This window comes from Periplaneta americana, chromosome 13 (assembly GCF_040183065.1).
Source record: "Periplaneta americana isolate PAMFEO1 chromosome 13, P.americana_PAMFEO1_priV1, whole genome shotgun sequence".
In the NCBI taxonomy this organism is placed as follows: Eukaryota; Metazoa; Arthropoda; class Insecta; order Blattodea; family Blattidae; genus Periplaneta; species Periplaneta americana.
Genome location: NC_091129.1, coordinates 86,701,374 through 86,716,479, shown reverse-complemented (window position 1 = coordinate 86,716,479; position 15,106 = coordinate 86,701,374). Strand labels below are relative to the sequence as shown.

Sequence of the window (15,106 nt, the reverse complement as noted above, 5' to 3'; positions counted from 1 at the left end):
AATAATTAACAGTGCAATTTAGGTGAAATTGCAGTGGTAAGTTTCCAATTTATAATTATTACTATATTGAACGTCTCTAAAAATAATATGTTAAAAGCCTAAAGCAATAAAATCAATATGTCACTTAAGCGGTAAGAAGAGGGAAATTGTTATGTGTGTTAAGTTGGGAATAGTGAATGTGGAATTTTAGACTTTCGGCGGATTGCTTTTGTGCGGAAACCAAGCAAATACGCACGATCTCGCACAAAAGCAGATGTAATACAGGAAACGGAGCAAGGACAGGAGTCAGAGCCCTACTTTGAAAGCAAGCTAGTATGATCCATGAGCATCTAACTTGCGTACAATATAATCAAACGTAGGAGTCTAGTTATAAGTTAGCCTACCATTGATATAAACTTTAAATTTGATACGTTCATACTTATAAGACACTGTAATATGGGTATTTTGTGATTGGAAGTACGACATATACCTTGATACCAGCGATACAGCTACGGGCATAGTGTTCATTGTTTTTCCACCATGGAGGTACTCTTTCGGTGTATCTTCCTTTTTACCCCAGAACCCGAAGTAGATTCCAATTAATGTAGATACAACAAGCATCAGTATGAAGAGAGTGAAGTCCAACCAACTGAAGAAAAGGGCCTTCGCTCCTTCTTCAAAATCTGTCGTCACATTCATGGTCATCCTATAAAAAGGTCAATGAATGAGCAATCTAACATATGTAAACATTCCTCACATCCTAAAGGAAGAAGGAAGAATTTAAACCAACTTCTGCAATGCGATAGCAAGCAATGCACCAAGTTATTATTTTAATATCATTTCTAGTCTATTGCACTCCACTAAACTACAATAAATTCTGTTGTTCTCTTTCATTCCGCTACATTACTCTCTACTCCATGTTGTTATTTTATATTAATTTTGTTCAATTACGTTCTTTCGCTTTCTGTAATATTCTGCTCCAGGATATTTTTTTTAAGCTTCATTCAATTTAATTTTATTTCGGTCCTTTATATTATATCATATCAATTCTTACATATTTTATTAAATCCTACTTTAACGGGGCACATACACCTTCGAGGGTAAAAAAATATATTTTTGTTTTCTATGTTATTTTATAATTCTCTCTCAGCTTTATATCTATGAAAGATATTTTAAGATACTTTACAACTGACAAAGCTATGCATTAAAATGGCCTCCCATACAAACACAGTACTAGCCACCAATCTGTTTAGCTCATCTTGTCGGACATACGCGTTCAAGTATGAGAGAAATTGATTTTTCATTTTTAAGGGGATAAGGTAGTGTATGATCCGTCCCATGAATCTGTAGAGTGACTTGGCGCATGCGGGGTCGGATTCTGTGTCGGAGTGTATGGGGGGCAGCATCAACTCGAGGCCGCTAAGGAGTAAGATGTTCGCAGTACAGAGGTCAGATAGAAATGATCCCTTCTCCACAAGGGATTGGTAGTTTCGTTCAACCAATGCCTCCCACCCAGAGCGGTCATTGGTCCTAACCTCTCACATACCACTTGCGCACAGGTCTTATTTCGTCTTTCTACTTAACAGATTCCTGGGACGAACCCTAAGGGTGCTATTCATAGACATTTCGCTAGCCCGGGCTACGAGCGTGCTAAACAGGATTCATATCATATCGCTGACACTGATTTATGAATACGAAAAACCTTAGTTCGCTGATCATTCACCGAAAGCCCGCGCTGAGAATGTCTATGAATACGGCCCTAAGTGTTTTCATAGTGCGCAATGCTGATTTTAAGTGATTATTTTTCCCAAACAATAAAAGGTGTTTTTTTTTTCTAATTTTCACATATTACTCTACATGCTTTTAGGATTATATTGGTGGTTAGTTTGTTATATTAACTATTATAATTGAGTTTAAGAAAAATTGTATTCAAATGAAAGAAGAAAAAAAAACTTAAATCCATGCACCTTCCTCTTGAAAACTGGTTAATCTATATGGTTCAATTTTTTCATACATATTTTCAATATACTTAGCTACGTTTGCTAGCAAAATTATAGATCTAGCTCGATTTTATCAATTTTTTTAAAAAGTAATATATTTATATAAAAATTCTACCGAGGAAAACATGAAATGTTCAACACTAAAGTACATCTGAATCTAGTAATTCATAATATATCAATGTAAAAGTGCTACCATCAAGTCATTATGTGATGTACAATGAGTGTGCAAAATTCCAGCTCTGAAATATTAATAGTTTCTGTGATATAGGTGTATATATACATAACAAAGTTGTTTTGAGAAAACCGCGTTTAAAAATTAACATCAGTTTCTGACTTACTTACAAATCTACACTAATTATAATATTACCGCTACAATCTTGCACAGGATAGGGACCGCTGGCGGGCATATGTTGAGGGCGGCAATGAACCTTCGGGTTCCTTAAAAGCCATTTGTAAGTAAGTAAGGCCTATTTAGGCCCACATCATTACTGTCATTATTTTACAACACTATCACTACCGGTATTTACATCCTGCACAAATGCCTACCCACTTCACCTGCGTGATTCGGGTTCCGCATATTGCAGACAGACGACAGGACTGTAACCATTTTCATTTTGTACACCATTTCGACGGGCCACGCTGTACATGATATGTATCTGTAAAGAGTTATGTCGTGTACCAGGGTAAGTGTAAGTGTCCGTGTAAGTGTAATGTAGGGAATGGATGAGGATGTTGAGGAAGGGAGAAGTGAAAACCTGGTGCCGGCAAGTAGCCTACTCCTGTCGAATAGCACAAAGGGGGCAGCCAAGCTTAATGTCCCAATCCAATGAACGAATCACTATCAACAGTGACATGCTTTCTCTTCATATGAATTGCGGAGAGATTTGGGGTTTAACCCAGGCATATTGGTGCACAGTTTAGTGATTAGAAGTTGTGCACCGCCATTTCTCCTAGTCGCAGAAATTTAAAATATAAAAACAAATGAGGATGAGTTCACTAACATAATACAGTAAGTACAGTTCGGTCATACCATTTGATCAATGTTGCAATAGAAACATAACTTGGGTCAGGAATAAAGAAATGAAATTCTTTAAGAAATGAATACATTACTGGTGGCATCAACGCTACTGCCATAAGGGTAGACCTAATGGTTTTATTTGTGTTACAATTTTTCTCGATACAAGCATGAGAGATGAAATATTTGAGAAGAACAAAGGAATGCACTTTATTAGACCACATAAATAACGATATAATCAGAGAAGAAATTCAAAGCAATTGCAATAAATGAAGCCATACAGATTCAAATAGCTGCAACATTTAGACAGGATGGATGACACAAGACTTCCAAAATAAATCTTCAATTACAGACCTTTGGGTAAAAGATATACAGGCAGATCATACATAGGCCTGAGATGAAAGGATTAGGCTACAGTGAAGTCGGAACAGAGAATGATGCCTAAACAATGGAGTGAAGGTAATGATGAGATGATTTTTCTCTGTTGGTATGCAGAAAGACTATCCGGTCTAATCTATTTACATATTGTTAAGAAGCGATATGTGTCCTCTATACAACTGTAAATAAATAATTAACATAGATCTTACAGTTTCCGATCAGTAAGCATATCAAATTTTGCACTTTTTGGGACATCCGAAAGATTCATACTCGAGGAAAAACATAGTTCTGTGTTAGAAAATTAAATCGAAAGGGAAATATTAACTAAATAAATACAATGAACGAAATTATATAAGAAAAACTTTGAGATGAAGTATAAAAACAGGAGAAAATAAAATAGTAATTTAAAAGAAACATATTTTTAATAAACAAAGAATATAGAATGTAGCATGAAGAGAAAAAATATATAAAGAGAAAAATTTAATTGGGACAAAATAATTGAATAGAGAACACAAGAAAGCTACAACAGTCGTTTGGTAAATAGAGTTGTCCGTGTTATATATTTGATACTCATACGGGAGTATAGAAATAGAACTTGAGAAGTCTGCCTTTACAGAGGTTGCTACGTAACCGTTTGAAAGGGAAGGACGTTTCCTGTTACAAATACAGTTGAAATGGTCACGGATGACGTAGAAAGACCGAAGGAATGTCAATTAACTTTCGGTCCTTTGACAAGGCTCGCAGAAGTAACGAGATATTTAATTAGCGCGCCAACAGTTCTATCCAAGAGCGAAATATCCAACTGCTCAAAATGGGTATACCGGGTTCTACAAATATGAAGATGTGTTAAATGATACTTGAGCCAGTTACACAGACATGTCTATAGTACGTACAAGAAATAACGCAAAATAATAAACATCCACAACAATTAGGTACTGTACAGATCTATTCCAAAATAATGTAACACTACTGAGGGCTAGAGCGATTTTAATATGTGGAATTTTAAATACCTCAGGAGATAATTCGTTTTCAAAATTTATACTTTAATGTTATCAATTTATTTTTCTTGATGAATCTGTGTTTACTTAGTTATACTTTTTCAGAATGACCAGTAAAGCCATGCATCTGTCGACAGGTGATCGCACCCATACGTTTCTAGGTGCACATGCAGCACATGATGAAGGATGGGTGGAGCGGAGAAAAATTCTCTCCGGCACCGGGACTCGAACCCGGGTTTTCTGCTCTACGTACTAACGCTTTATCCACTAAGCCACACCGGATTCCAGTTCCGATGCCGGATTGAATCCACTCAGTTAAAGTTTCCCCTCTTAATTTCCCTTTAATGGTGAACCCTCCTGCGCTGTCACAGATGTGTGACAGTGGCACAATGTCCAACTCACTATGTACAGAGGTGCACTCATTACGAGTGACTAAGTGGTCGGGATCCGACGGAATGAGCGCCTTGTTAAATCACTAGGTGATGTGATTATTTACGGATATCATATTATTGTGATGTACCGAAGTACATATATTTCCGTGCAATAATTCTACATTATCATATAATGAAGGATGGGTGGAACGGAGAAAAATTCTCTCCGGCACGGGACTCGAACCCGAGTTTTCAGCTCTACGTGCTGACGCTGAAGGGGGGGGGAGAACAACGGTGAATTGTTCAATTGTTGAGCTATTTGGACTTTTTATATTGCTAATTTTCAAAAACTGTAGCACAACGTTTCGAAAAGTAAATCTCTCTTCGTCGTCAGGTGAAAACCTACTGTGGGGATCGTTACAAACAGCTAGCCAGATGGATCAGTCAGACAGGCTAGCTGTTTGTAACGATCCCCACAGTGGGTTTTCACCTGACGACGAAGAGAGATCCATTCTTCGAAACGTTGTGCTACAATTTTTGAATATTAGCAATGGAAGAAGTCCGAAAAGCTCAACCGATGTGCAACTGTTGACAAGTAATCACATCTACACTTAGTTCTAAGTAAAATATTCAGCATAGTAAAGCTTTGCACCTGTTGGCAGTTGATCACACTCACACGTAATTCTTCGTAAAGATATTCAGCATAGTAAAGCTGTGCAATTGTTGACAGGTGATCGCGCCTATACGTGGTTCTACGTAGCCATACACCTGTCGACAGGTGATCGCATCCACACGATGCCGGTTGGATCCTGTTTCAGACACGATGCTCTTGAAATATAAAATGAATGTAACGAGGAATCGGAAGAGGGACCTTTCATTTTTTAATGCTTATACAAAAGAGGTGGTCTGTGTTGTTTTTAGTCCAAAAATTCCTTAATGGGCAATATAAATTCCTTCAACATATCTCGTGAACTTTGCGCGTTATGTATTTGAATAAGATGACTATGACTCCAAAGCAATCTCATTCCAACAAGTGCATAAAGCCTATACAAGGATAATAATTTCGGCAGTAATATTGTGCCTTAAAGACAATATGTAATTCTGATTTGGTAGTGGTACTATAACTCCATTTTATATCCTAATGATGTCATAATATTTACTCTAGGTATGAGTGTTAATTTGGTTTAATATCACTCCAAATAGCTTCCAATCTTTCCTTCATTAATTATCGTGTAGAAAAACAAGAATAGAAGATATGTATGCAAATAACACTGCGTGTGCTGCACGGAGATAATTCTGATACTGTAAATATCGTGTTTTGTCGCAAACAGTATTTTTTTCCTCTTTATCATTATACGAAATGCAAAGAATCCAATGTGATGGTGCAAAATAAATACATTTAAAGATTTTGACGTAAATACAAGTTGTCAGGATTCCTGGTACGTACTCTAAACGTACTAAGGGATATGGTACAGGAGCTGCATGACAGTTGTGAGCAGTATGGGATGAAGATAAATGCAAACAAGACGAAGACCATGGTTATCGGAAGAGAAATAAAGAAGGTAAACGTGCGAATTCTAAATGAGGCGGTAGAGCAAGTGGACAGCTTCAAATAGGCCTATTTGGGGAATAGTAATATAAGCAGTAACATGAGCTGCTGCCAGGAAGACAAAATGAGGACAGTAATAGCAAAGGAAGCTTTTAATAGAAAAAAAACACCTTATGTGGACTAATGAAGAGACTATAGAAGTTCTACTTGTGGAGTGTGGCATTGTATGGGGGCATTACGACGAAGTGAATAGCAGCAACTAAAATAATTTGAAATGTGGATATGGAAAACAAATGGATCGTGTGAAATGGACAGACAAAATAACAAATGAAGCTGCGTTAGAAAGAGCGGGTAAAGGAAGAATGATGCTGAAACTTATCAGAGAGAGAAGAAGGAATTGGTTGGGTCACTGGTTGAGGAGGAGAATGCACTGAAAGGAATGGTGAACGGGAGAAGAGTTCTGGGCAGAAGAAGATATCAGATGATAGACGACATTAAGATATATGGATCATGTGCGACTACTAAGATGAAGACAGAAAATAGGAAAGATTGGAGAATGCTGGGTTTGAAATGAAAGACCTGGCCGTGGGCAGAATACTATGAATCAAATTAATAAATATATGAAGTGACTAATAAAAAGATATAGTCTCTATGTCCTCAAAAATGTTCATGTCGGACTGAACAATTACCAATATTAATATATGATTGTTAAGGTTGCATTGTCCTTACCCTGTAATGGCGGTTGTTCCGTAGTAAACCAGTCTTTCTGTATAAACCCAACACATAGATAATACATAGGAGTGGAGAGAGACCACAGTCTTCTCTAAATCTTTGTTTAACTCCAAAATACATACATGGTTTAATCTTTATTTAATTTAATTTCGATTAATATAGTAGCAAATAAACTTTTTATTATATTTAATGAGGTATTGGGGACTTGAAAATTTTCTAAATTGTTTTTAATATTCCTTGAACTCGATAGTATGTTTTTTTTTCATAATCCGCAAACAATTTCTTCCCTTTTTTAATTAAATATGTGTTTAATTAAAGCCTAAATATGACATCTACATATGAACGATCTTTTCTCAATCCACATTTTATTTCACTAATTGTTTCTTCCATTAATTGTTTTAATTTTTCTTTTCAAAGAGCTGCTTGTAGCCTGGAGGTTGTTACTACAAGAATTTTTTCTAGTAACTCTGTAATAGCAGCATATATCTTTGTCTGCTTTTTATATATGGGTATTATAAATGTTGTTCTCAAAACACTTTGATAATGTTTCATGTGCCCAAATATCATTGAAAAGTTGCACCAGTTGAAATAATTGTGTGAAGACATAAACATGAATCAATAGAACTAGTACTGGTGCTGCTATCTCGTAGTTGAAAGGTGAACGAATTACTGAATGTATGTATATTAAATTGAACGTATATTAAGTAAGCATGAACAATAAAATTATTATTATTATTATTATTATTATTATTATTATTGTTATTATTATTAAAGAGCTACATAATCGACGAAAATTTTCCGTTGTTGTCTTTAAAAAATAGTTGCACTCTAGTTTTCTGGATGAGTAAATATATTTAATATATATTTTAAATGTTTAATTCTTAGTGTTACTTAAAAATACCATATTCAAGTAAATCGACAAATTTTTCATGTAGACCTATTCATGAAACATTAATTTTTCGTTCTTTCTGAAATATGTAAAGGTGTGTATTTTTATGCGAAGTTTTATTGATTTTTACTGCAATAATTCTCCACGTCTTAAAATAAAAGAAATGATTAAAAACATTTTTCACGTATTTACATATTGTGTCTGTATGACATGACTTAAGTGAATAATAATTGTGAGAGATAAGTGTATTAGATATATGTTTATCCCTATTGTAAATAAAGATCGCTCTAGATCCAATAGTCATTGGTAGAACACAATCTAAAACAAGCGAATAACAAAGGTCCATCATTTTTTATTATATGTAAAGTTGATCAACGTGGTAAATCTTGTAGAAAAGGAAAGAATTGGAATTGTCATGATAATTGGCTAAATGATGAGAACCTAGTAGGAAATTACTGCCTGATAATAATAACTAAAATAATCTCAGCCAGAACTTCGATCAGAAGTCTAACTAGATGTTTATAATATTTAAATTTTGAGTCTATTTCATTATTCTACAAAGTCATGTTAAATATAAAATACAACCCTATCATATATTTTGTCAAAAAGAATTGCCAAAAATTCGAGAAATAATAATAATAATAATAATAATAATAATAATAATAATGATAATGATAATAATAATAATAATAATAATGTTTGAGTTTCACTCAAACTCCTAACAAATTAAGTATCGATTTTTTTCCAGGATTAGAGTGACTAGATCCACCGACATGAAAAAGAGGGTAGCAGGGTGGGAAATGAGGACATTGTAGAAAAAACGAGGACATGCCTAATGGAAGCAGCGAAGAAATGATATATAACAAAGATCTAGGGCCATATTCATAGACATTCTTAGCGCGGGCTTCCGGTGGATGATCAGCGAACTAACGTTTTTTTATTCATAAACCAGAGTTAGCGATATGATATGATATGATAAATGATATGATATGATATGATATGATATGATATGATATGATATGATATGATATGATATGATATGATATGATATGATATGATATGATATGATATGATATGATATGATATGATATGATACGATATGATATGAATCCTGCCAGTCGATAGCTGGGGCTAGTTTAGCACGCTCGTAGCGCGGGCTAGCGAAATGTCTATGAATAGCACCGCTAAAGTTTAGTAATTTTGTTGTATATTAATAACAGTTATAAATATGAATAAGAAATTTTGAACATTTACACAAATTACAGATGTTAGCAATCAAAAGAGTCTGTTTTTGGTGTAAGCCTGCTGAATCTCTCTCACCTTCCATAATGTGGCCTATGAACTCATACATATTATGATATTATAATCTAAGGCCAAAGTTTTATAAGTAGATAAAAACAAAACACCGCAAAGCATCATAAAAAAGAAAACTAATAACAACTAAGCTGAAAATGAATCTAGATGTTGAGAGAAAAGCTATTACAAAATTTGCAAAGAAACATTATAATAGTTAGAGAATTGCTTGTAAAATATAGTAAGTTCACAGATATTTCCCTGAGGATGAAATTCCTTGCAGGAGTTTAGGTTTGTTCAAAAGCATTTTATAAAAATTCTAACAGCATTATTTACTTACTGACTTACTTATTTACAAATGGCTTTTAAGGAACCCGGAGTTTCACTGCCGCCCTCACATAAGCCCGCCATCGGTCCCTATCCTGTGCAAGATTAATCCAGTCTCTAGCATCATATCCCACCTTCCTCAAATCCATTTTAATATTATCCTCCAACCTACGTCTCGGCCTCCCCAAAGGTCTTTTTCCTCCGGCCTCCCAACTAACACTCTATATGCATTTCTGGATTAGCCCATACGTGCTACATGCCCTGCCCATCTCAAACGTCTGGATTTAATGTTCCTAATTAAGTCAGGTGAAGAATACAATGCGTGCAGCTCTGCGTTGTGTAACTTTCTCCATTCTTCTGTAACTTCATCCCTTTTAGCCCCAAATATTTCCCTAAGAACCTTATTCTCAAAGACCGGTAATCTTTGTTCCTCTCTCAAAATGAGAATCCAAGTTTCACAACCATACAGAACAACCAGTAATATAACTGTTTTATAAATTCTTTCAGATTTTTTGACAACAGACTAGATGACAAAAGCTTCTCAACCGAATAATAACAGGCATTTCCCATATTTATTCTGCGTTTAATTTCCTCCCGAGTGTCATTTATATTTGTTACTGTTGCTCCTGTTTTACTGTTCAAACAGCATTAGGCCTATTCCTTAAAATTGTATTGCATTATTAACAGACCTTTAATAGATTCAATTGTCAACCTATTACGTTCATCTGTCCATTGAGATGAAATTAATGAAAACACTCACTTACTCAAAATAATAGCAATTGTAATATAAAAATAAACAGAACAACGCCACGTGCTTCAAGCCAAAGCACAATCCACCAAAATAGCCAGACGAACAGAAGTCGGAACTCGAAGGCCGACAGCTTAACATAAGAGAACCGGAAATTGAACAATTAACAATTAATAGTAATAAATAAGAATGACGCACAATGTGCCAAAGTTGGTAGTACTTCACTTGTCTCAACTTTGATTATAGAAATATATTTAAGGTTCAAAGAAGAAGTTAGGAGTAAGAATAAATAAGAATAGCCTACTTCAAACCACAATGTAGAACAGGAGTTCTCAAACTTTTTAAGATTGTGAACACCGCCTACACATAATAATAAGAGAGCGAGCACCATGACGTCGAATAGGTTTAATATGTAAATATATACATAAATGAAATAAGAAGTAAAACATAAATTTTTAAAACACTCACAAGAGTAATGACATACTTGAACTTATATGTTATTCAAAATTTCAGGATGTCCAAAGAGAAGACAAATAAATTAATCGTGATTTGTTCTTAAGGGTATATGTACGTGAACGACCACAAATATTATCAGAAAGTCCATGCTCTAAATTTCTAAAATTTTATAAGAAAATGAACTCACAATTCGACATAAATTACAAAGTACCACAACAAGATGTATTAGAACTTAAATATCTGATATAAGTATAAAAAAGGTTACTAATAATATTTTTCAAACCAGTTTTATCAAAATATGAAAAAAGAAAAAAAAATTCTGAAGTTACATCATTTGGTAGCCATAACATTGTTATGGTCTCTCTGACAGCATTATTATTTTTCCTGCATGTAATAAACACTTATTTCTGAAACGCAGACTACTCTCAGACATGTAGAGTTGTTTATTTTAATGCAATTAATTTTTATTTGTCCTATATAAAATATATTAAAATTTACATAATGTTTCGTGACTTAATTTTTCTATTTTCAAAGAAATGGGCATTATTGTAGTCTATCTTTTGCATAAACACATGTTAAATCAGTGTACAAAATTTCAGAATTCTATCTCTAATGGTTGTGGAGTTATGAAATAATGTGTAAAAATTTTCACATTTTGGAAAATTTAATTTAAAGTAAAAAGTGAATTGTAAAAAAATATTATTAGTAACATTTTTATACCTTTATCAGATATTTAAGTTCTAATAAGTCTTGTTGTAGTACCTTGTAATTTTTGTCCAATTGTGAGTTCATTTCCTTATCAAATTTTAGAAATTTAGAGCCTGCATTTTCTGATAGCATTTGTGGTCGTTCACGTACATATACCCTTAAGATATTTCATAACTGAGAACGTTTTTTCGTATAGGTAAGTCGTGCCGAACAAAGCTAGACATTTGAGAGAAACACTCCGAAATATTTGGAATCTTTTTATGTCTTCGCTTCCGAAAGACTATGAATTTCTCCTTTTAAAGCAAATATTTCAGCGTTAAAAAGGATTGGAGATCTATCAATTCAGTTCCTCACGAAAAGCCATATTATTCTCATGGATAATCTTGATTTTTCTGACTAGGTCCACACTTAATTTAAAAGGGTTATGCATAATGAAATACGCAAAGGCGTATTAGGACGTTAAAATAGTATAATGGCTGGATAGGAACATTATTTCTTCTGACTCGTATAACAAAGTTTACATTGAAAGAAAGACCTCATGATCGTTCGTGCTCGCGAGAACATTTTTACTCGCATAACGAGAACATCAAACGTCATTAAAAGAGCACCAGGTTGAGAAGGTCTGATGTAGAAGGAATTGATCTGTGTTGTTGATAATTTTCGACTTGATTAAAACAACAGCAATGCCAACTTAATGCTATACATCGAAAAGAGCAAAGACTATCCTTATGGCACACATTGCAAACTGTGAAGTATCAATGTAAGAAAGAGGACATTTTGGAAAATTAAAAATTTGTTCGCGGACGGAGGACAGACACATAAAAATGAGGACATGTCCGCGAAAATAAGGACGTCTGGTCATTCAACCTGAGATTAATAGGCGATGGGTGTATGGTGTCGAGGTCAAGAAAACGTTGAGCTTCACTGCCGTATCTCCCAAGCGCCTTCATGACGTACAAAGTGGATTTTTTAACTTTTAGGATCAAAATATTTCTAGCAGATATATTTTATTTTCTTCACTTTTTAATACTTACTGTTTTCTTTGTGTTCTTGATCCGTTTATAATAACAATGTAAAGTTTTAGAAATACAAACAATAGAATGAGCTGCCTTGAGATATCTCTCTCCACAAATGAAATATTAATAATGGTTCACATGAATTTCGTTTGTATTATGCTGACACAATATACGCAATGGAAAACTTATTTAAATTCCCTTACGTAATGAATATAGCAATTTTAAGTACTTACGTTTCTTAAGAAAGTACAAAGTACGTTGTACATTCATGAGAGAAAGTTTGGAAAATTAACTTATCATTATTTAAAATGCTATTTAAGTTCTCACTGGTTATTTAACAACGCTGAATCAACTGACTAGTTATATAGTCGTGGTCCATATTGCTATTAGCTGGATGGTATTTTGGCGAATTGAGTTCAAATGTCCTTCAAAGTTTTACCTGATATTCGTACTACAGTTGGAAAAAATTGAAAAAAAACCCAACAAATAATAAGAGGAAGCTTTGTGCGAACCCAAATCCCAATGAAGAGAACGAAACTCCTCGCTGAAATCTAGGCCACATCGTCATAATTAAAAGTGGACGAGAAATAGCTTATCAATTTTACCTAGAATCTACTACGAATGACAGAGTTCTTTATGTGCTCTAAATCTATTACACTGGACCCTCAGGTCTGTTTCTTTCCGAATGGGAGTCATGTTATAGCCTTTATCGCCATAAGGTTATAAATTAATATATAGCCTTTATTTCACTAATATCAATTTAATAAAGTATTTATTGTTACAGTATTCTTGGATGTATTCAGATATATTATTATTATTATTATTATTATTATTATTATTATTATTATTATTATTAGCTGGCTACGACTGGAAGGTCCGTGGTTCGATCCCAGGTGGTGACAGGATTTTTTCTCGTTGCCAAACTTTCAGAACGGCCCCGAGGTTCACTCAGCCTCCTATAAAATTGAGTACCGGGTCTTTCCCGGGGGTAAAAGGCGGTCAGAGCGTGGTGCCGACCACACCACCTCATTCTAGTGCCGAGGTCATGGAAAGCATGGGGCTCTACCTCCATGCCCCCCAAGTGCCTTCATGGCATGTTACGGGGATACCTTTACCTTTTTACCTTTTTATTATTATTATTATTATTATTATTATTATTATTATTATTATTATTATTATTATACTGGACATATGCAGGATGATTCACGAAGATTTACAGTCCTTTACGGAGCGCATTTCCAAAGACATTATGAGCAAAAAATATCATATAAACTAGAGTCCTATTCTCAATATTTACAGAGTTACGTTCCGTTATAGGAACGAATTCCTGTGAACGCGTGATCTTGGTCAGCGTGCAGTCAGCAGCCAGCGCGAGCGCTACGGAAATCAAACATAGCCATATGCAGTTACGTAGAGTGACGAGTGCCGTTCACAAGCGTGCAACCAAGTGTACTCAAGCGGATGGCGACATTTTTTAAAATGTGTTGTAAACTCTCCAATACTGTAAATTAGGACGAAATATTAATTGCAAATAATTAAGTCGGTGGAAGTGGTGTGATTTGTAATAATTATTGTGATAAGTGCGTAAGAATACTGTAATTTTCTAGTTAAAAATAGAAAAAGATGTCTGTACGAAGCAACTAAGGAGTTCACAGCACATTTTTAGCGTCATAGTACTTACCAATTAAAGAAATGATACTTCTGAATGGTTAATTCTCTAGTTGTATTATACCTTCAAACTAAAGAAAAAACGTATTTTACAACTAACTTTAAATTATTGTAACTCTGAAAATGTTGAGAATAGGAACTATGTTAATATGGCAGTTTTTGCTCAAAATGTGTTCAGAAATAATCTCCATAAAGGACGGTAAATCCTCGTCAATCACCCTGTATATCCAACATTACGTACACCCGAGTTACCACTAAACCACAGACGATGATTCTTTTTTGCTGATTAGTAGGCCTACTATATGTATGTAAAAAAACGATGAGACTAGCACGTCGTAGATTGAACATGACACTTGCATTCCATTAGATGCATTCATGATGTCACGATAGCATGGCTTAAAGATCTGTATATCCGAGGCAGGAATCTGAATCTGTGACAATTGTCTCAAGCTATTATTTCTCTGAGAAATTGCGACGCGGTTTTTCGTTCTGTGATAAAATTCATTTTATAGGTTGATGTATAAATTGAATTTGTAGTACACAAAAAATCGCACTGTTTTCTCTATATACAGAAAAGTATATTAATATTTCTCTGGATCAGATTTTGTCAGATTATATAGAGCATTTCTGATGTGGCTTTACAAATTAATGTACTATTCGTGAATGTAAAGGACAAGGAGAACAAAGGTTTAATAGCAAGGCCAGGCAACAGCTTTATTTTCCAGAAGTTTATGTTATCTATAGCCTACTTCGTTTCATAATGTCTGATAGGAGATGTAAATATTGTCGGCAGAGAAGCAGAGGATAAATTGCTATTCGACCAATGACAGAGGTCTCATTCCGCTCTTGACTTGAAGTTGGGCGGTTTGAAGCGTTCTTCCACTGCCCCACTTCAAGACAAGCGTGGAGTAGCAATTATACTGCTCTCCTCCTCTGCTGGTTTACTTCTGCCGTCAGACATTATGGAACGAAGTATAGA

General features: G+C 34.6%; 1 protein-coding gene across 1 annotated transcript in view; it reads right to left on the bottom strand.

Moving 5' to 3' along the window:
* LOC138712087 (sodium-coupled monocarboxylate transporter 1-like) overlaps positions 1–12,613 on the bottom strand; it is a 67,920-nt gene extending 55,307 nt beyond the window's left edge. The window contains exons 1-2 of the mRNA XM_069843481.1: positions 12,478–12,613; positions 470–685 (exon numbers count right to left, since the gene is read on the bottom strand). Coding sequence (XP_069699582.1) covers positions 470–684 — 215 coding nt within the window. The 5' untranslated portion in view covers position 685; positions 12,478–12,613. The remainder of the gene's footprint in view (positions 1–469; positions 686–12,477) is intronic.
* Positions 12,614–15,106: the final 2,493 nt, after the last annotated feature.